The sequence below is a fragment of the Amblyraja radiata genome, chromosome 39 (genome assembly GCF_010909765.2).
Source record: "Amblyraja radiata isolate CabotCenter1 chromosome 39, sAmbRad1.1.pri, whole genome shotgun sequence".
Taxonomy (NCBI): domain Eukaryota; kingdom Metazoa; phylum Chordata; class Chondrichthyes; order Rajiformes; family Rajidae; genus Amblyraja; species Amblyraja radiata.
The window spans coordinates 3,227,810-3,249,833 of record NC_045994.1 but is presented as its reverse complement, the minus strand read 5'-3'; the positions used below and the strand labels follow the sequence as shown (position 1 = coordinate 3,249,833).

Here is a 22,024-nt window from a genome sequence, read left to right as displayed (position 1 = left end):
TAATGCCCTGTGCCTTCTGCACCCAGCTAAGGTAGGTTTGGTGGAGTACAGAATGCACACAGCTGTAGCAAGTGGCAGACCTGAAAGCTTTGGGCTGTTCTATTCACCTTTATTACAGAGGCCCTGGAATGTTATATCAAAGATCTTGCTCTATTTGTATTAAGCCACATCTGGGGCTTTGTACAAGCAAAGAATACTCTCTTGAAGAGAGAGTTGGATAGAGCTCTTAAAGATAGCAGAGTCAGGAGATATGGGGAGAAGGCAGGAACGGGGTACTGATTGGGGATGATCAGCCATGATCACAGTGAATGACGGTGCTGGCTCGAAGGGTCGAATGGCCTACTCATGCACCTATTGTCTATTGTCTACTGTACTGACATCCCCACTATCAGACGGATGTATAGGAGGCACTGCCTCCAAAAGGCAGCAACATCATCAAAGATACAACACCAACCTCTCAATTCACTCCTATCTTCGGGAAGAAGGTTTAGGATTCTGAAAACCACAACCGCCAGATTCGGGAACAGCTTCTTCCTAACAACAATTAGACTCTGGAAAACTACACAGCACTAACTTCAAATGTGAACTGAGGACTGAGGACTTAACTTGGTCCTGACCGGAGATAAGATGCTGCCTGCCCCGCTAAGTTACTCCATTGCTTTTGGTTTAGCTTTGGCGTAAATCAGCATCTGCAGTTCCTTCCTACTCATAGTAGAGATAGTTCATTTCAGTGCGTGCAATCACTTTCCAGGGAGTTATCTCGAACGTCAAACCATGCTGGAGTGCATTTACACTAAACAAACAGAGAAATGACCCTGTGGGGGCTCTGCCTCTGCATCTTCAACCTCGCAGTGAGGCTAATGGAACTGGCGAGGATAAGGGGAGGGTGAAGTTTACTGCTACCTGCAGGCTTCAGGAGAAAACATCACAAGTGAGAGGGGAGACAAGGAACTACAGATCTTTAGGAGGATGAGGAGGAATTTCTTTAGTCAAACGGTGGTGAATCTGTGGAATTCTTTGCCACAGAAGGCAGTGGAGGCCAAGCCAGTGGATATATTTTGAGGCAGAGATAGATAGATTTTTGATTAGTATTGGTGTCAGGGATTATGGGGAGAAGGCAAGAGAATGAGGTTAGGAGGGAGAGAGAGAGAGAGATCAGCCATGATCTTCAGAGGTTAACGGAATCAAGGGATATGGGGAGAAGGCAGGCACGGGTTACTGATTGTGGATGATCAGCCATGATCACAATGAATGGCCGTGCTGGTTCGAAGGGCGAAATGGCCTCCTCCTGCACCTATTTTTTATGTTTCTATGATTGAATGGCAGAGCAGACTTGATGGGCCGAATGGCCTAATTCTGCTCCTATGACCTTATGATGAGTGTGGACTTGGCGGCTGGATGACCAGAGATGACCCAAGTGCTGTTGGTATTAGATCTGATGTTATCCAGATGTTGTTGCTGTCATTAGGTGATAACATCTGTGTGTTGTTGATATTGTACAGTGAGATCACCTAGCTTTAGTTGATACTGCACAATGTCATCCAGATGTTTTTGATATCAAATAGTGAACCAAAGATGAATCCCAAATGAGAGAGAAAGTTTAAAAGGACAATATTTTCAGCAAGGCATATTTTGACAACCGGAATGAAACATAGAAACATAGACAATAGGTGCAGGAGGAGGCCATTCGGCCCTTCGAGCCAGCACCGCCATTCATTGTGATCATGGCTGATCGTCCCCTATTAATAACCCGCGCCTGCCTTCTCCCCAAACAGAAGCAGCCTGCTTATTCCTTCTTTAACCTGCTTGCAGGTTGAAGCTGGGCCTAATCCTGCCTCATGAGGTAAGTGTAGCAGGAAAGTTCCAGAAAGCTGACACCGTGACAAATGAGGTGTCATGTTACAAGCACCCTGCATGCCACAGCTTTAAAACTTCAAACAACCTGAAAAAACCTCTCCAAATGTGAATGTAATTGAACTGTAGCCACTAATAATCTGAAGAAGGGTCTCGACCCGAAACGTCACCCATTCCTTCTCTCCAGAGATGCTGCCTGTCCTGCTGAGTTACTCCAGCATTTTGTGTCTCTCTCCACTAATGAGAGATGTTAGCCCTTTGTCATATGTTGCACCAAAATTATCGTGTAATTCAGCACCCTGGTTAATATTCGATTGTCAACCGAGTACATTAATCCCATCTGAAGAATGGTCTTGAATAAAGTTGCCAACTTTCTCACTCCCGAATAAGGGAGATACGGGACAAATTCCCGACGGCAATTCGTTGACCGACTCGGCCGTGGCTGGGTGAATGATGAGTTGTCCCGGGTGCTGGACTGCACACAAAGCCCAGCCGGCGGGCCAGCTGAGGAGTTTTGACCCCAGGCGAAGTCCCGCGCAAAGTCCGGCGCCCCATCCAACTCATGAACCGCTGATCGGCCATGAGAAGGAGGGGTCGTGGTGTCGGCGGTAAGCGAAGGTCTGAAGGTCGGATGGCTGGCTGGGTTGCCGACCGACGGGGCCACGGGCGAGGCGCTGCTGCTGGGGTCAGACGCAGCGCTCTGACCCGACAGTCCCCTCGACCCGAGTAGTAGCAATCAAATGCGGGACAAGGGCGGTCCCGTACAGGACAAACCAAGTTACCCCAAAAAACGGGATTCCCAGCTAATACGGGACAGTTGGCAACCCTAGTTTTGACCTGAAACGTCACCCATTCCTTCTCCCCAGAGATGCTGCCTGTCCCACTGAGCTACTCCAACATTTTGTGTCTATCTACGGTCTAAACCAACATCTGCATTTTCTTCCCACACATGAATCTGATTATTTGGTCATTATCACATTACTGTTTATGAGACTGTGTGGCATGTAAATTGTCGAGCACATTATCACACCTTCCACACCTCTCAGGTGCTTCATCAGCTGCAGGGAGACCTGGACTGGTCTCAGATTGTGTTGTATGATAGTAAGTCTTTCTTTTATTCAATTTGTGTGTACGTAACATAACTGTAGCCTCTTGGCCGAAAGGAGGATTAGACAGGCTAGATGCAGGAAGAATGTTCCCGATATTGGGGGAAGTCCAGAACCAGGGGGTCACAGTTTAAGAATAAGGGGTCGGCCATTTAGGACTGAGATGAGGAAAAACGTATTCACCCAGAGAGTTGTGAATCTGTGGAATTCTCTGCCACAGAAGGCAGCGGAGGCCAATTCACTGGATGTTTTCAAGAGAGAGTTAGATTTTGCTGTTAGGGCCAAAGGAATCAAAGGATATGGGGAAAAAGCAGGAATGGGGTACTGATTCTAGATGATCAGCCATGATCATATTGAATGGCGGTGCTGGCTCGAAGGGCCGAATGGCTACTCCTGCACCTATTTTCTATGTTTTGAAGCAATGTAATGTTCCTGCAATCTGTCATTAATTTTCTCCTCAAAAATGCCTGGTTTTCTATTTCCAGATTGTTTAGGCTCTTAGAAACATAGAAACATAGAACATAGGTGCAGGAGTAGGCCATTCGGCCCTTCGAGCCTGCACCGCCATTCAATATGATCATGGCTGATCATCCAACTAAGTATCCTGTACTTGCCTTCTCTCCATACCCCCTGATCCCTTTAGCCACAAGGGCCACATCTAACTCCCTCTGAAATATAGCCAAGTGACAGTTTAGGTGGTCATTTAAGACGGCTTGCATGACGCGTGCGATAATGTGCTCGGATGAAGTGCGTAGTTACCAGTCGGAATTATGGTCAATGAAGCATTCACATAAGGGCCACATCTAACTCCCTCTTAAATATAGCCAATGAACTGGCCTCAACTACCTTCTGTGGCAGAGAATTCCAGAGATTCACCACTCTCTGTGTGAAAAATGTTTTCCTCATCTCGGTCCTAAAAGATTTCCCCCTTATCCTTAAACTGACCCCTTGTTCTGGACTTCCCCAACATCGGGAACAATCTTCCTGCATCTAGCCTGTCCAACCACTTAAGAATTTTGTAAGTTATCTTGGTCACGGAAAGTGATTTCAGGGAAGTTTACACCCTTTGATGTGTAGGAAGGAACTGCAGATCCTGGTTTACATCAATTCGGAGATAGACACCAAATGCTGAAGTAACTCAGCCGGACAGGCAGCATCTCTGGAGAATACTGCCTGTCCTGCTGAATTTCACCCTTTGATGTTAATGTTTACAAAGAAACTGGAGGAAATTCTACCAATAGACACAAGGAACGATAGGTGCAGGCGTGCAAAAAAAAGTCAAAGTGCCGGAGTAACTCAGCGGGCCAGGTAGCATCCCTGATGAACATGGATCAAGATGGGGAAATGTGGGGGGGGGGAAGCGGGGAAGTATCGGGAGATGGGATGTCAGCTTAGTTCAAAAAGAATTGCTTTATTTTCAACTCAGATCATTATTTTTTTGCTGGAATTCAATTTTATGAGAACTTTGATGACAAGAAAATAACAAAGAAAGCAAAGGAGTTATATTCCATCGATCAGCCCCAGGAACAGTCACCCGGGCTCAGTAGAAATAAAAAAAACATACTCCTGGAGGAACTCAGTGGGTCAGGCAGCATCTGTGGAGGAAGGTAGACAGACATGGGATGAGACCCCAGACCTGACTGAAAGGAAGAGGAATCGAATATAGGAGCAAAGAGGTCCTTCTGCAGTTGTACAGAGCCCTAGTGAGACCACACCTGGAATATTGTGTGCAGTTTTGGTCCCCTAATTTGAGGAAGGACATTCTTGCTATTGAGGGAGTGCAGCGTAGGTTTACAAGGTTAATTCCCGGGATGGCGGGACTATCATATGCTAAGAGAATGGAGCAGCTGGGCTTGTACAATCTGGAGTTTAGAAGGATGAGAGGGTATCTCATTGAAACATATAGGATTGTTAAGGGCATGGACACGTTAGAGGCAGGAAACATGTTCCCGATGTTGGGGGAGTCCAGAACCAGGGGCCACAGTTTAAGAATAAGGAGCAAGCCATTTAGAACGGAGACAAGGAAACACTTTTTCTCACAGAGACTGGTGAGTCTGTGGAATTCTCTGCCTCAGAGGGCGGTGGAGGCAGGTTCTCTGGATGCTTTCAAGAGAGAGCTAGATAGGGCTCTTAAAAATAGCGGAGTCAGTGGATATGGGGAGAAGTCAGGAACGGGATACTGATTGGGGGTGATCAGCCATGATCACATTAAATGGCGGTGCTGGCTCGAAGGGCCAAATGGCCTACTCCTGCACCTATTGTCTATTGTCTATTGAAAGATAGCGAGTATAAAAATGTGAGGGGGGGAGTGGAAGATCTGGTGAGTGGTGGAAATCGCAGAGGGGGGAGCAGTGAGAGAGACTCTGCCAGATCTCCTGTCAACCTAGAGCCGTAACACGCAAGCACGAGGGACTGTAGATGCTGGAATCGGAAGTAAAAGATGGTGGTGCAGCGGTAGATTTGTGCGCCACAGCGGCGGAGGCCCGGGTCCGATCCCGACTACGGGTGCTGTCTGTGCGGAGTTTGTACGTTCTCCCCGTGACTTGCGTGGGTTTTCTCCGAGATCTTCGGTTTCCTCCCACACCCCACAGACGTGCAGGTATGTAGGTTAATCTGCTTGGCTTGTGTGTAAAATTGTCCCTGGTGTGCGTCGGATCGTGTTAACACGCGGGGATCGCTGGTCGGTGCGGACTCGGTGGGCCGAAGGGCGCTGTATCTCTAAACTAAACAAAAACTAAACTAAAGAACAGGTGAATTCATAGATGGCTGGGTTGGAACAGCAAAGCTCAGCCTTCCTGCATGTAACCACGTTGAACAGTATCCTCCAGCTGGTACACTTTCATTGTAGACAAAATTGCTGGAGAAACTCAGCGGGTACGGCAGCATCTATGGAGCGAAGGAAATAGGCAACGTTTCGTCCCGAAACGTTGCCTATTTCCTTCGCTCCATAGATGCTGCCGTACCCGGCTGAGTTTCTCCAGCAATTTTGTCTACCTTTGATTTTCCAGCATCTGCAGTTCCTGCTTGAACACACTTTCATTGTATACAACATACCCTTGTATCCTTCCTCAGGCTGAATCATCTCTTCCCGCACGGGCTCCACAATCCCCTCATGTTCGCCCACTGGTTTCTTTGGGGCTTTTTCTTTCCCAGATTTGGGCACCTTCTCTTTGGGTTTCTTGTCCTTTTTGGGTTTGGCAGTTTTCTCTTTGGGCTTCTTCTCTTTCTTTGCCTTTGGAGCTTTCTCCTTCGGTTTCTTCTTCTTCTTCTTTGTCTTGGGCGTCTTCACCTTTGGCTTCTTTTCTTTCTTGACCTTTTTAGGCGTCCCGGACGGTTTCAGCGCCACCTCCGGTGTCACTGTCGGTAGACTGTCTGGTTCCTCGCGTCTCCTCCGCGCGTCTGGGAGGGTGCCCTCCACTCCGTGTAACACTTTCTTGGATCGCCCTGTTGAAAGAGAATGACACCATCAAGGTCAGCAGAGATAATATGCTGTTTTAGAGACACAGCATCCATCACCTGTTCACATTAGTTCAATGTTATCCCATTTTCTCAACCATAGAAACATAGGAACATCGAAAATAGGTGCAGGAGGAGGCCATTCGGCCCTTCGAGCCAGCACCGTCATTCATTGTGATCATGCCTGATCGTCCCCTATCAATAACCCGTGCCTGTCTTCTCCCCATATCCCTTGACTCTATTTAAGAGGGAGTTAGATGTGGCCCTTGTGGCTAAAGGGATCAGGGGGGATGGAGAGAAGGATACTGAGTTGGATGATCAGCCATGATCATATTGAATGGCGGTGCAGGCTCGAAGGGCCGAATGGCCTACTCCTGCACCTATTTTCTATGTTTCTATGTTGACTCCACTAGCCCCTAGAGCTCTATCTAACTCTCTCTTAAATCCATCCAGTGATTTGGCCTCCACTGCCCTCTGAGGCAGGGAATTCCACAAATTCACAACTCTCTGGGTGAAAAAGTTTTTAAACCAAAAGAGGTCGGGGGACTTTCACTTCCGAATTTTATGTATTATTACTGGGCAGTGCATATTAAGAATATGATTTATTGTTTGGATAGTTCTACCCAACAGACAGAATGCATAAAAATGGAGAAGGAGGATTGCCATCCTTGTAATATAGGAACGATCCTCTTCTCCCCAAAAAAACTGAATAACACAATATATAAGAAGAACCCAATTATATATGGTACAATAAGAATTTGTAAACAAATACAATTATCTTTAAAATTAAGAAATCTATCACTGTTAACGCCAATAGCGAATAACCCTTTATTTAAACCATCTCTTATTGATAAGACATATAACCAATGGGAAAGTCTCGGAATTAGAAGGATCGGGGATATGTACGAAATGGGAAACCTACTATCATTCCAACAACTACAATTCAAATTTAAATTGAAAAACAACCAATATTTTAAATATCTTCAGATTTGCGATTTCGTGAAAAAATATATACAAGGATATCAAAAAGTAACTCCTGACTTATTGGAAGAAGCAATGAATATTGAAGCTGACTCACAAAAATTAATATCATATTTATAGAATAGTATTCTAAATATAGACCTCCATCGACAGAGGTACTTAGAGAAGAGTGGGATCGGGAACTAATGATAAAAATTACGAAGGTTAAATGGGAAAAATACCTGATATATATTCACAAATGTTCAATTATTGTAAGACATAATCTAATTCAATTTAAAATTGTACATAGATTATATTATTCAAAAACAAGATTGAACAAATTTTATCCAAATATATCCGCCACTTGTGATAAATGTCTAGCCCAAAAGGCAACTATAACACACTCCTTAGTTTCCTGCATAAAACTTTATAGATTTTGGAATTATATTTTTGAAATATTTACAAAATTATTCTAGACAAGAATGGAACCTAATACTGAAATGATTATATTTGGCGTAATGGAAGATGGGAATAAATTGAACACATCTCAAAATCTATTCCTTAACTATGGTTTAATAATAGCAAAAAAATTAATTCTTAAATTTTGGAAGGGTACATCAATACCAACGCTTAAAATGTGGATTGCAAGTATGTTGGACACCGCTCATCTTGAGGAAATGCGATTCCTCCTAATGGATAAATCAGACCAATTCATAACGAGTTGGTCTCCATTCGTCGTTTTTTTGGAATCATATGGTGCAACACAATTGTAAAAAAGAACTGTTTCAGGACTGGACGAGGGTTGGTCAAGATTATAAATAATGATCTCCTTTTCTTTTTTATTTTATTTTATTTTCTCTATTTTCTCTCTCAACTTTCTTCATTTACTCGTTTTCTTTTTTCACACACTATATATTTCACATCTTTCTATCCTTTACTATCTAACTTCTTTTTCTTATTCTAATCTTTTTTCAATGTAACAAAAAAAAAAAAGAAGTTGTACATAAAATGTATTATGAAAATATATATTAGGCACTTTGGTGCCATATGACTGTACTTACTTCTAATAAAATAAAAAAATTTTAAAAATTTTTTAAAAGTTTTTTCTCACCTCAGTCTTAAATGACCTCCCCTTTATTCTAAGACCACTCCGTACGCAGAGGCCAATTCACCCACAAGCCCAGAAACCCCTTGGAATGTGGGAGGAAACTGGAGCACCCGGTGGAAACTGGGAGAACAAGCACACTCCACACAGACAGCACCCGAGGTCGGGATGGACCTTGAGGCAGCAGTTCTACTCACCACGCCACTCTGCCGCCGCGCGGAGCAAAGAAAGAGCTAAAGTTTCCGTTTCCGTTCTAGTCCCTTGTCACGTGTGCAGTGAAAAGCTTGAAGAAAGGAACCGCAAGTGCCGGAATCTTGAACAAAGTGCTGAGGGAGCTCAGCAGGTCGGGATCCTTCTACACTGGTGAAGAACAATCGGTGAATATCCTAAATGGAAATAAAGCATTTCCCCAAACAGAAGCATTGTAACCGAACCAAGGGGAGCGGGCCAGTTGAACAACCTTGTCTTGTTAGAGAAGATGAAGGCATAACTAAAATGCTTCAGGGTGATCGATTTGTGGAATTCCCTGCCACAGAGGGCAGTGGAGGCCAAATCACTGGATGGATTTAAGAGAGAGTTAGATAGAGCTCTAGGGGCTAGTGGAGTCAAGGGATATGGGGAGAAGGCAGGCACGGGTTATTGATTGGGGGCGATCAGCCATGAGCACAATGAATGGCGGTGCTGGCTCAAAGGGCCGGATGGCCTCCTCCTGTGGCTATTTTCTATGTTTCTATAAGAAGGCTGTGGTAATGGGTATATGAATGCAAGGATAAGAGGGAAAAATTTGAATATCTTATTCATCAGGGACCACTAATGAAAAAGAGATGGATTTATTTCAAAGTTGAAACATTATTGCGTTTTGAGTCGGTTACTTCCATAATGCTTAGGGGTGTCAGAGGGGAATTAGTGGTTTAGTGTTTATATGGTGAATTCCCCCATACTTTAACATACATTTTCTGCATTTGGAAATGTCTGTAGAAGTCAAACTGTTCCCCACCTGTTTGACTCCCACTTAACAAAATGGATTGATTTTACATTTTTTATCCACGTGTAAGTATCATGTTACTAACTATTGCTACTTTATTTCCTCCTTCCCAAACAGATTTTCATACCAAGTGTTCAGAACTTGGGCAGGCACGGCAGCGCAGCAGTAGAGTTGCTGCCTTAATGCCCCTGTCCCACTTAGGAAACCTGAACGGAAACCTCTGGAGACCATGCACCCCACCCAAGGTTTCCGTGCGGTTCCCGGAGGTTTTTGTCAGTCTCCATACCTGCTTCCACTACCTGCAACCTCCGGCAACCACCTGCAACCTCCGGGAACGGCACAGAAACCTTGGATGGGGCGCAAAGTCTCCAGAGGTTTCCGTTCAGGTTTCCTAAGTGGGACAGGGGCATATTACAGCGCTGGAGACCCGGGTTCGATCCCGACTACAGGTGCTGCCTGTGTGGAGTTTGTACCTTCTCCCCGTGACTGTGTGGTTTTTCTCCGAGATCTTCGGTTTGCTCCCACACTCCAAAGACGTAGAGGTATAAATTCTCCATATAAACACACAACCACTAATTCCCCTCTGACACCGATAAGCATTGTGGAATCAACGCTCAAGTTAATTGGCTTGGTGTATGTATAAAATTGTCCGTGGTGTGTGTAGGATAGCGTTAATATGCAGGGATCGCTGGTCGGCACGGACTCGGTGGGCCAAAGGACCTGTTTCTGCGCTGTATCTCTAAACTAAACTAAAAACTCCCCTGCCTATTTTCGTCAGCTTCCTAGAATATTAATAACTTTCTCTTCCCCGCACAAATATTTCTTAAACTAATGCAAGTTCTTTCTGAGCTGGGTCTTATTTTAGACCCTTCTCCCAATTATTCAGCTGCAAGTTAACGTTTGGCCAGAGAGCGAACTGCCTGCCACAAAGTATTTGTAAACGGCAGGTCATGTTTGTTATCTCACCAGTCCCTCATCCCCCCCTCTACTCTCCCCACCCCCACCCCCTCCCCCATCCTCTCCCTCCCCCTCCTCTACCCCACCCCCTCTCCCCCACCCACTCTCTCCCCCCCCCCCTCCCTCCTCTCCCCCACCCTCTCTCCAAATCCCCCCTAAAGCAGATTATAAAGACCTGTCATTTTAGTTTAGTTTAAGGGCCTGTCCCACGGGTGTCATTTGCGTGTCACACAGGTGGCGCACGAAGATTTCGTGAATCCCAAAATCTGCGCGTCACTGCCTACACCACCACGTCACACCACCCGCCACGCACGCATCACGTGTGTGTCACGATGCACGCGTCGTGAAGCGTAAATTATGTCACGTAAATGACGCGCAAATGACAGCCAAGTGGGACAGGCCCTTTAGTCTATTGTCTCCTGTACCAAGGTGCAGTGAAAAGTTTTTGTTGCGTGCTAACCAGTCAGCAGAAAGACTTTACATGACTACAATCAAGCTAAAGTGAATAAAGTTTAGTGCAAGATAAAATCCAGTAAAGTCCAATTAAAGATAGTCCATGGGTCTCCAATGAGGTAGATGGGAGGTCAGGACCACTTTCTAGTTGTTGACAGGATGGTTCAGTTGCATGATAACAGCCGACAAGAAACTGTCCCTGAATCTGGAGGTGTGCGTTTTCACACCTCTGTACCTCTTGCGTTATGCGAGAGGGGAGAAGAGGGAGTGTGATTGGTCCTTGATGATGCTGCTGGCCTTGCCGAGGCAGCGTGAAGTGTAACTGGAGTCAATGGAAGGGAGGTTGGTGTGTGTGATGGTCCAGGCTACATCTGCATTTTGGTTATAACATTCCACAAATATAACAATTACACTGCAGAAACAAATAGCTTTTCACTGTACCTCGGTACATGTGATAATAAACTGAACAATACAGCATGGGAACAGGCCCTTCCGCCCACATTGTCCATGCTGACCAAAGATACCATACTGGACTAGTCCCATTTGCCTGCATTTGGCCCATAGCCCACCAAACCGTGGAAGGCCACTAGATGAAAGAGCTGTATAAACACTTATTTACACTGTACAAAATCATGAGAGGAATAGATCGGGTAGATGCACAGAATCTCGAAGACCATAGGACAAAGGTTCAAGGTGAAGGGAAAAGATTTAATAGGAATCCGAGGGGTAACTTTTTCACACAAAGGGTGGTGGGTGTATGGAACAAGCTGCCAGAGGAGGTAGTTGAGGCTGGGACTATCCCAACGTTTAAGAAACAGTTGGACAGGAACATGGATAGGACAGGTTTGGAGGGATATGGACCAAACGCAGGCAGGTGGGACTAGTGTTGGCCAGTGTGGGCAAGTTGGGCCGAAGGGCCTGTTTCCACGGCGTATCACTCTATGATTCTATGACTTACCAGGAGCGGGTCCTTGGCCAGTCCGGAGAGATGTTGCTCCATCTTCTGCTGCTCGGGATAGGGTGGGCAGGGAGACCGCTGCCTTGTCCCCGCTCCCCGGGCCGGCTCGGACCTCGGCTCGGGGGTCTTGAGGAGGGGGGTGGGCGTGCAGACACTGCGACAGGAGCAGGAGGAAGGTGCAGGTCGCGGGGAGAGCGGCGAGGGTGGTCATCTCGGACAGACCCCGCTAGATCACCCACCCACACACACAGAAAATATCCAGCCGCACAAACAAAAGATTCACAGCAGATCCCAGCCGATACCCCTCAATCACCGAGGGCTAACTTAGAGAGAACTACATGGGCTAAAAAAAAAAAAGGTTGATAAAATTCTTGCCACGTTGAATCCCCCTTGAAAAAGAAACACTCGGTTGTTAAAGAGTTAAAGTCCAGCTCGGTTAACCGATTGAAATGGACCCGGTTTGGCCGCTGGGATGAAACTTCCACGATGCTGGGGGTTTGAATGGACTCGCTTCGGCAGCGCTCCGGTCCCTTTGCGAAGGTCTATCTCTCCCTCCCTCCCTCTCTCGCTGGCTGGCTGGCTGGATGGATTTGGCAGCTGTGACTTTTTAATGAAAAAAAAGAAAGGGGAGGAAATTCTCCTCTCTTCCCCTCCCCTCTCCTCTCCCCTCCTCTCATCTCCTCCTTCCCTCCCCTCCGCGACTGAATTGAGAAAGAGGGAGGGAGAGACAGAAAGAGAAGATAAAATCTCACAGAACTAGGCACCCTTCCACTCAACAGCCAACATAAATCAGGAGAGAGATGACATGAAACGAGCGGCGAGCGAGTCATTTGTGGAGGCAGATTGGCGGGGATGAGTCTGTGGAGAGATGATAAAGTCGCTGTGATCTCTCACAAGAGTGGCAGTGAGCATCAGCACTTCTCTTGGTGGAATTAAAAGCCCCCTCTGTTAAAGAAGTTTACTTGAAGTTTACTTGAAGACATCAAGACTCTGCTTTGTCCGGGCTTGTGTTGTGTCTCTTCCCGGGCACCGGCTGATTTCTCAGATTTTTCTTTTCTTGATAATAAAAACACCTCTCTTCGCTTTTCCCCTCCCCTCTCCTCTCCTCCCCTCCACTCTCTTCTCCTCTCCTCCCCTCCCCTCTCCTCTCCTCTCCCCTCCTCTCATCTCCTCCTCTCCTCCCCTCCACTCTCTTCTCCTCCCCTCTCCCCTTCCCTCTCCTCCCCATACTCTCCCCCCCCTCCCCTCCGCTCCCCTCCCCTCCGCTCCGCTCCCCTCCCCTCCTTTCTCCTCTCCTCTCCCCTTCTCCTACCTCTCTCCTCTCCTCTCCTCTCCTCCCCTTCCCATCACCTCTCCTCTCCCCTCCTCCACACTCCCCTTCCTTCTCATCCCCTCCCCTTCCCCTCACCTCTCCTCCCCTTCACTCTCCTATCCTCTCCTCTCCTCCCCTCTCCTCCCCTTCGCTCTCCTCTCCTCTCCTCCCCTCTCCTCTCCTCCCCTCCCCCCTTCTCTCTCCTCTCATTCCCCCTCTCCTCTCCTCCCCCCCCCCCCTCCACGTGCAGGTGGGACAAGTGATAGGAACTGCAGGTGGTGGTGTACAAAAAGAGACAGAAAGTGCTGGAGTAATTCAGAGGGTGAAGCAGCATCTTTGGAGAGCATGGATAGGTGAAGTCTCGGGTCGAGACCCTTCTTCAGACAAGTGATAGGTGGATACAGGTGGCGGAGGAGGTGATCGGACAGTGAGTGATGAAGGCAAGAGCTGATAAGGAGACAAGTGTGTGTCAGATAAGGAGACAGACACAGAATGCTGGAGTAACTCAGCTGGACAGGCAGCATCTCCGGAGAGAAGGAATGGGTTACGTTTCAGGTCAAGACCCTTCTTCAGACTGGTCTTCGGGTTGAGACCCTTCTTCAGACTAGTGCCAATGAGGAGAGAAGGGGAGGAGTGAAATGTAAAGCCAGAGGGAAGGATATGTGTGTAGGGGGCCAGGGGAGGGGAGGACAGAGGAGGAATACAATGGAAATATGGGCCTTGTGGATGGGAGATGAGTGTACGGAGGAGGGGAAAGGAGCGGGATGACTCTTTAGATTTGTGACACAGCATGGAAACAGGCCCTTCAGCCCACCGAGTCAATGCTAACCATCAATCAGACTAGTGTGTAGGAAGTTAACTGAAGGTGCTGGTGTAAACCGAAGATAGACACAAAATGCTGGAGTAACTCAGCGGGACAGGCAGTGTCTGTGGAGAGAAGGAATGGGTGATGTTTCCGGGTCGAGACCCTTCTTCAGACTAGTCAGGGGAAAGGGAGATGAGAGATATAGACAGTAATGTTGAGAGATATGGAACAAATGAATGCAAAAAGGTAACGGTGGGAAAGGAAGTAGGCCATTGTTAGCTGTGTGCTGGGTGAGAACGGGAATCTGGTGTAACTTGGGTGGGGGAGGGATGGAGAGAGAGGGAATGCAGGGGTTACTTGAAGTTAGAGAAATCAAACTCATGCCACTGGGTTGTAAGCTGCCCAAGCGAAATGTGAGATGCTGTTCCTCCAATTTATGATTCCAGTTGGATTAACACACTGGTTCTGTGTTTCGCATCAGACACACCAGGGGCAATTTACCAATGCCAATTAGCCTGGCAAACTGCATGTCTGAAGAATGTGTGAGGAAACCGGATCACCCAGAGAAAACCCACGTGGTCACGGAGAGAATGTACAAACTCCCTACTGACACCGCCTGTATTCAGGGTCGAACCTGGGTCTGTGGCGCCGTGAGGCAGCAGCTCGACCAGCTGCGTCACCGTGCTGGGAGAAATGTGTGAAGACCGGGTTGGGAAAGAGACTGATAAATGTCATCACTGTATATCGCAATTGCTGGAATGTTGCCCTTGCCCTATGGCAATGCCAGCATAAGATTCATTACTAGAGCCAGGATGTTTAGGCACTAAAAAACTCTGAAATAGGCAGGCAAAAAGGCATAATAAAATTGCAAAAAGGCATTTATTAATAATAATAATAATAATATAGTTTATTGTCATTGCACATAAGTGCAACGATCTTTGGTATGCAGCTTCCATCCAATATCATAACATAAATAACTAATAAAATTTAGATTTAGATACCCCGAGAACATAGATTGTAAAAGAACAGTAAAATAGTCATTAAAAAGGCATAAAAAGACATAATTAGTCATAAAAAAGGCATAAAATGCCATGTATTTCCACCACCAAAATATGGTTAAAATTGATAATATAAAGGTATTCTGCATTAAATGACCAAAGATGCCTGGTTGAACGTAATTACTAGCATTTTTTCAAATTATCCGCTGTTAAACTATGCCGTCTGTCAGACGGAATATGCTTTAGTTGTGAAAAACTTCTTTCTACCTCAGCTGAGGTCACTGGTGCATCCCCGAAACAAGCTACAGACTCTATATTCATGTCGCTATTTCGTGCATTACAACTTCCTTTGAGAACTTTAATGATGTTTTCTATTTCTTCAAGATCTTTGTTAGCTAAAATCACTCTCTCACATTTTCCTTGTATGTCTTTACCTACATCGGCAGGAACTTTATGAATATCGTCAGTTACTTTGTTGAAAATCTGCAAGTTATTCACTAATGTTTCGCCACGTTTCTCAAGGGAAGTGGTAGCTTGTGGGAAGTTTGCAAAATTGGAAGCAATCAATAGATCTTGGAGAAGACTGAACCAGCGGGCAGCGGCACGAATGAAAAAACGACCGACGGTGGCGCCCCCGGTGGTGGAAATGTTCTTGTAATTTATACTATGTTAACACGTTAATAATAACATTAATATTAACATGTTAACATAGAAAACGTCATTGTAATCCCGGTACAACTAGAGAAAATAGCACAACCTTATAGCAAAACGGCAAAAAAAAGCTGATTTAGGCACTCGATCATGAAAAAGGCATTATCTTGGTGGAATCATCAACAAAGGCATGAAAAGGAAATGGCATTTATGGCAAATTCCTGGCTCTACTCATTACACTGGGGGTGATTCGGGCCATCTAATCTCTGCTAGTCAATGAGCATCCTTGGCCATCTTCAGCACAGGCTACAACTCTCCAGGGTAGGTGCACATCTCAGACGCAGTTTAAATCTGGTGATGGTTTCTGCCTCTTGTATCTATTCAGCCACAAAATCCCAGACACCCGCCACCCTCAGGGATAAAAAGATTGTCCTCACCTTCTGAGTCTTGTTTCCTTAAATCTATGCCCCCTCTGGGGAAATAAATCCTTCCTATTTATTTAACCTAGCCCCCTCACTATTATATACACATTAATTATCAGAATGATGCCTGGATTAGAGGATAGTAGCTATGAGGAGAGGTTGGACCTAATTAGATGGTTTTCTCTGGAACGTCTGAGGTTGAGGGGGGAGCTGACAGAAGTATATAAAACGATGAGAGGCATAGACGGGGTAGACAATCAGAACCTTTTATGGGTTTCCTCCCACATCCCAAAGACGTGTAGGTTTGTAGGTGATTGGCCTCTGTAAATTGCCCCTTGTGTACAGGGAGTGGATGAGAAAGTGGGATAATGTAGAGCTAGTGTGATCGATGGTCGGCATGGCCTTGGTGGGCCGAAGGGCCTGTTTCTATGCTGTACTTCTAAACTGAACTAGACTAAACTTACAGGTGGCGCGGTGGTGCAGCGGTTACTGCCTTACAGCGGCAGAGACCCGGATTCGATCCCGACTACGGGTGCTGTCTGTATGGAGTTTGTATGTTCTCCCCGCTGAGAGAATGGAGCAGCTGGGCTTGTACACTCTGGGGTTTAGAAGGATGAGAGGCAATCTCATACTTCAAACATATAAGATTGTTAAGGGCTTGGACACGCTGGAGGCAGGAAACATGTTCCCGATGTTGGGGGAGACCAGAACCAGGGGCCACAGTTTAAGAATAAGGAGTAAGCCATTTAGAATGGAGACGAGGAAACACTTTTTCTCACAGAGAGTGGTGAGTCTGTGGAATTTTCTGCCTCAGTGGTGGCAGGTTCTCTGGATGCTTTCAAGAGAGAGCTAGATAGGGCTCTTAAAAATAGCGGAGTCAGGGGATATGGGGAGGGCAGGAACGTGGTACTGATTGGGAATGATTAGCCATGATCACATTGAATGGCGGTGCTGGCTCGAAGGGCCGAATGGCCTACTCCTGCACCCATTGTCTATTGTCTAACCTGTGTAGGTTTCCTCCGAGATCTTCCGTTTCCTCCCACACTCCAAATACGTACAGATTTGTAGGTTAATTGGCTTGGTGTAAATGTAAATTGTCCCCAGTGTGTGTAGGGTAGTGTTAGTGTGCGGGGATCGCTGGTCGGCACAGACTTGGTGGGCCGAAGGGCCTGTTTCCGCACTGTATCTCTAAACTAAACTCAACTAAATTAAAAATCAAATGAAATAAAATGAAATAACCTGCGCATGCTGGAATCCTTAGCTGGAGGAACTCGACGGGTCAGGCAGCATCTGTGGAGAGAATGGACAGGCGACGTTTCAGGTCTGGACACTTCGGACTAAACCCCGCTAGTTTACACAGGAGGAATCAAATATAGAGGAGATGGTTTATTTAAGGCTCTGGGTTGTGTTACGGGAAGTTGCTACAATGGAACACTGAATCTGCTCGAATTGCCACCGAGTTGTCCAAACCAATTCAACAATCACTCAGAACCCGACAGTGGCAGCAACAGGTGGAAAATACAGCTCCTAAATTTCACTCAGTGCTTGACGTGTCCCATTGAGGATAGGAGTTGTGTCAACATCGGGTAATTGCCCTTGCAAACCTTCTTTCACCCGCGGCCCCTGGTTCTAATTAGAATCAAACACACTTGTTTTCATTCATTTGGAAGGAAACACAACTAACAGATTGGAAACGTTTGATGTGAATCCGTGATCACCCTTCATACCCATTGCAGCCAACGTACGTGGATGATCCACAACCATATGTTGCCAGACATGGCCTGAGCTAATATACAGGAAGACAAAGCTATTCTAAAAGGGTTCATCTGGTTCTCATTCAAGTTCACAGTGATGTTAATTCAAAACAGAAAGTGTTCAACTTTAAAATAAGACTTTAACTTAACATGTGTAAGAAGGAACTGCAGATGCTTGTTTAAATTGAAGGTAGACACAAAATGCTGGAGTAACTCAGCGGGTGAGGCGGCATCTCTGGAGAGAAGGAATGGGCGACGTTTTGGGTCGAGACCCTTCTTCAGCCCCTCTTCTCACTGAACACCCACCAGACATCGCCTCGGCCTCCATCTACTCACCTGCCTTCCTCCGACCCCAACCCCCACCCTTGCCCTCCTGACCTCCCCCTTTCTGATACGGGACGGTCTGTCCTCAGCAGAGGCCTCACCTTTGTTCGCCTCCGTCCCCACCTCAACGAGTTCCGGGTCCGCCACAATGTGGAGCTCTTCTTCCGTTGCCTCCGCCTCTACGCCTTTTTCTATGGGAAGGAGTCCTCACCCCCCAGTGATGAATCCTCCAGTCTCCAACGGACCCCCTCCCCCGGATGGCCCTCTACCTTTAGTAAGTAAGTACGTTAATTGGCCAAGTATTCACATACAAGGAATTTGCCTTGATGCTCCGCCCACAAGTAACATCATGACATCCAGTGACAGTTACGAATGACTCAGAAAACACTAAACATTAATAATAATAAAACATTCATGATAAAACATCATTGATCAAGCATGTGAACCAACAAAATACCAGATCAGATTCTTTAGACCTTTTCATTTCTAATTGCCGGCGGGACATTAACCACCTCAACGTTCCCACTCCCCTTACTCACTCTAATCTCTCCTCCCCTGAACGTACTGCCCTCTGCTCACTCTACAGCAACCCCGACTGTTTTATTTTCCTTTAACTTAACATGTTTGCTTGTAAATTAGTCTATGGGGATGTGGGAAATGGCTTTCTGATAGACTGTTAATAAATGTGTTCACATCGCTAACTGCCAACAATACCTTTATACCTGCTTTTCTAAACTTAGACACAGAATTGGCCATGTACTGATGCATGTCTCCATGCCAAGCTAGTTTTAGTGTTTAGTTAGGCATTTCCTGAATATTTGGAAATTGACTCAATGGGGAACTGAGTCAACCAGACCACATGTAGTAACAAGGAACTGCAGATGCTGGTTTATTCTAAAGATAGACAAAAGTGTTGGAGTAACTCAGCTGGTCAGGCAGCACCTCTAGAGAAAATGGACTGCTGACGTTTCAGGTCGGGACCCTTCTTCAGAACCCGTTGGAGAGGGTTTAGTTTAATTTGGAGATACCTTAAAGATTAGTTTAGTTTAGTTTCGAGATACAGAGCAGAAACAGGCCCTTCAGCCCGCCGAGTACGCGCTGACCAGTGATCCCCGTACACTAGCGCTACACACGCTAGGGACAATTTACAATTATACGGAGCCAATTAATGTACAAACCTGTCTTTGGAGTGTGGGAGGAACTGGAGATCCCAGAGAAAACCCACACAGGTCACATGGAGGACATATAAACTCCGTGCAGACAAGCATCTGTATTTAAGATCGAACCCGGGTCTCTGACGCTGTAAGGATGCAACTCTATCACTGAGCCACCGTGCTGCCCTTAGGAGAAGAACTTTACAAAGTAGTCATGCCTTGAGGAGATTGAACAGTGGAGCGGACAACATGTAATAAAAAGGAACTGCAGATGTTGGTTGGAAGAAGTGTCTTTCAATCAGACCTCGTATGTACTCAGTACAGTTCCTGGTTTGGTGTAGAATGTGGAATGGTTCATTTGACATCAGCACACATTGAATTTTGCAAAGAAGGTCAGTTTGCCAAACCATGACCCCTTCTGTAAAGGACAAAATCGTAGACTTCTAAACCTGAAGGGAATCGGGGGCTCATATGTGATTTTGATCCTGTTCTCAAACGACTATCAAAACTAGGTGGACATTTATGGCTCTGTTTCCACTGCTTTAGAGCCTGGCTCTACTGCTGTTCAAACATATTGTGGTCATTTACAATAGAAAGACACAAAGTGCTGGAGTAACTCAGCGGGTCAGGCAGCATCTCAGGAGAACAGGTGATGTTTCGGGTCGAGACCCTTCTTCAGACTGAGTGTAGGGGACTGGGAATGAAAACTGGGAGGGGGAAGGGAGCAGGGCAGAGCATGGCAGGTGATAGGTGAACACGGGCGAGGGGTTTATTTGATAGGCAGATTTTTGGACAAAGGCCAGAGATGCTGCCTGATTTGCAAAATTCAATGTGTGCTGATGTCAAATGAACCATTCCACATTCAACACCAAACCAGGAACTGTACTGAGTACATATGAGGTCTGATTGAACATTTATCTGTTTTGTAGTAAATGCCTACTATTTTCTGTGTGCTTAAGCAAAGCAAGAATTTCATTGTCCTATACAGGGACACATGACAATAAACTCACTTGAACTTGAACTTGAACTTGACTTGAGATGAGGAGACAGGTGTGAGGCCGAGAGGATAAAGAGTCGCGAAATGTTAAGCTCGGGAATAGAAAAGTTGTGAATTGTGCTTCCATTGTAAACAGTACAAGTGGAGATGGGGCGGTGAGGGAGGGGGGCGGGGGTGGTGTGGGGGGGGGGGGGGCGTGGGGGAGGGGGAAGGGGAAACTGGTGCAAGGTCAGTCATGGGAGGGGGGGAGAAGGGATGGAGGGGAATAGAAAGAGGTTAGGAGACCAAACCTGTACACAATACTCAACAGAGCCCTATACTACTACAGAAGAACCTCTTTACTCCTATACTGAAATGTTATGAAGGCCAACATTCCAACATTGGTTGGCAGACAGGTAACAAAGAGTAGGGATTAACGGGTCCCTTTCAGAATGGCAGGCAGTGACTAGTGGGGTACCGCAAGGCTCGGTGCTGGGACCGCAGCTATTTACAATATACATTAATGATCTAGTTTAACTGTGAATAGGATGCTATGAGAATGCAGGGTGACTTGGACAGGTTGGGTGAGTGGGCAGATGCATGGCAGATGTAGTTTAATGTGGATAAATGTGAGGTTATCCACTTAGGTGGCAAAAACAGGAAGGCAGATTATTATCTGAATGGTGTCAAGGCAGATCATTATCTCAAGTTCAAGTGAGTTTATTGTCATGTGTCCCTGTATAGGACAATGAAATTCTTGCTTTGCTTAAGCACACAGAAAATAGTAGGCATTTACTACAAAACAGATAAATGTGTCCATATAACATGATATAAATATATACACACATGAATAAATAAACTGGTAGTGCAAATAACAGAAAGTGGTTGCTAATAATCAGAGTTTTGTCCGAGCCAGGTTTAATAGCCTGATGGCTGAGGGGAAGTAGCTATTCCTGAACCTGGTTGTTGCAGTCTTCAGGCTCCTGTACCTTCTACCTGAAGGTAGCAGGGAGATGAGTGTGTGGCCAAGATGGTGTGGGTCTTTGATGATACTGCCAGCCTTTTTGAGGCAGCGACTGCGATAAATCCCCTCGATGGAAGGAAGGTCAGTGCCGATGATGGACTGGGCAGTGTTTACTACTTTCTGAATGGAAAAGCGGAAGTACAATGGGATCTGGGGGTCCTTGTCCATCAGTCACTGAAAGTAAGCATGCAGGTATAGCAGGCTAGAAGAAAGCGAAAGGCATGTTGGCCTTCATAACAAGAGGAGTTGAGTATTGAAGCAAAGAGGTCCTCCTGCAGTTGTACAGGGCCCTAGTGAGACCACACCTGGAGTATTGTGTGCAGTTTTGGTCTCCAAATTTGAGGAATGACATTTTTGCTACTGAGGGAGTGCAGCAGTTTCACCAGGTTAATTCCCGGGATGGCGGGACTGTCATATGTTGATAGAATGGAGTGGCTGGCCTTGTATACTGGAATTTAGAAGGATGAGAGTGGATCTTTTTCAAACATATAAGATTATTCAGGGTTTGGACACGCTAGGGGCAGGAAACATGTTCCCGATGTTGGGGGAGTCCAGAGCCAGGGGCCACAGTTTAAAAAATAAGGGGTAAGCCATTTAGAAAGGAGATTATGAAAAACTTTTTCACACAGAGAGTCGTGAATCTGTGGAATTCTCTGCCTCAGAAGGCGGTGGAGGCCGGTTCCCTGGATGCTTTCAAGAGAGAGCTAGATGAGGCTCTTAAATATAGCAGAGTCAATGGATATGGGGAGAAGGCAGGAACGGGGTACTGA

At 46.1% G+C, this 22,024-nt stretch overlaps 1 protein-coding gene across 1 annotated transcript in view; it reads right to left on the bottom strand.

Annotated features, from left to right (window-relative positions):
* Positions 1–12,433, bottom strand: part of LOC116967400 (inactive carboxypeptidase-like protein X2) — a 90,306-nt gene extending 77,873 nt beyond the window's left edge. Inside the window, exons 1-2 of the mRNA XM_033013920.1 lie at positions 11,835–12,433; positions 6,015–6,404 (exon numbers count right to left, since the gene is read on the bottom strand). Coding sequence (XP_032869811.1) covers positions 6,015–6,404; positions 11,835–12,045 — 601 coding nt within the window. The 5' untranslated portion in view covers positions 12,046–12,433. The remainder of the gene's footprint in view (positions 1–6,014; positions 6,405–11,834) is intronic.
* Positions 12,434–22,024: the final 9,591 nt, after the last annotated feature.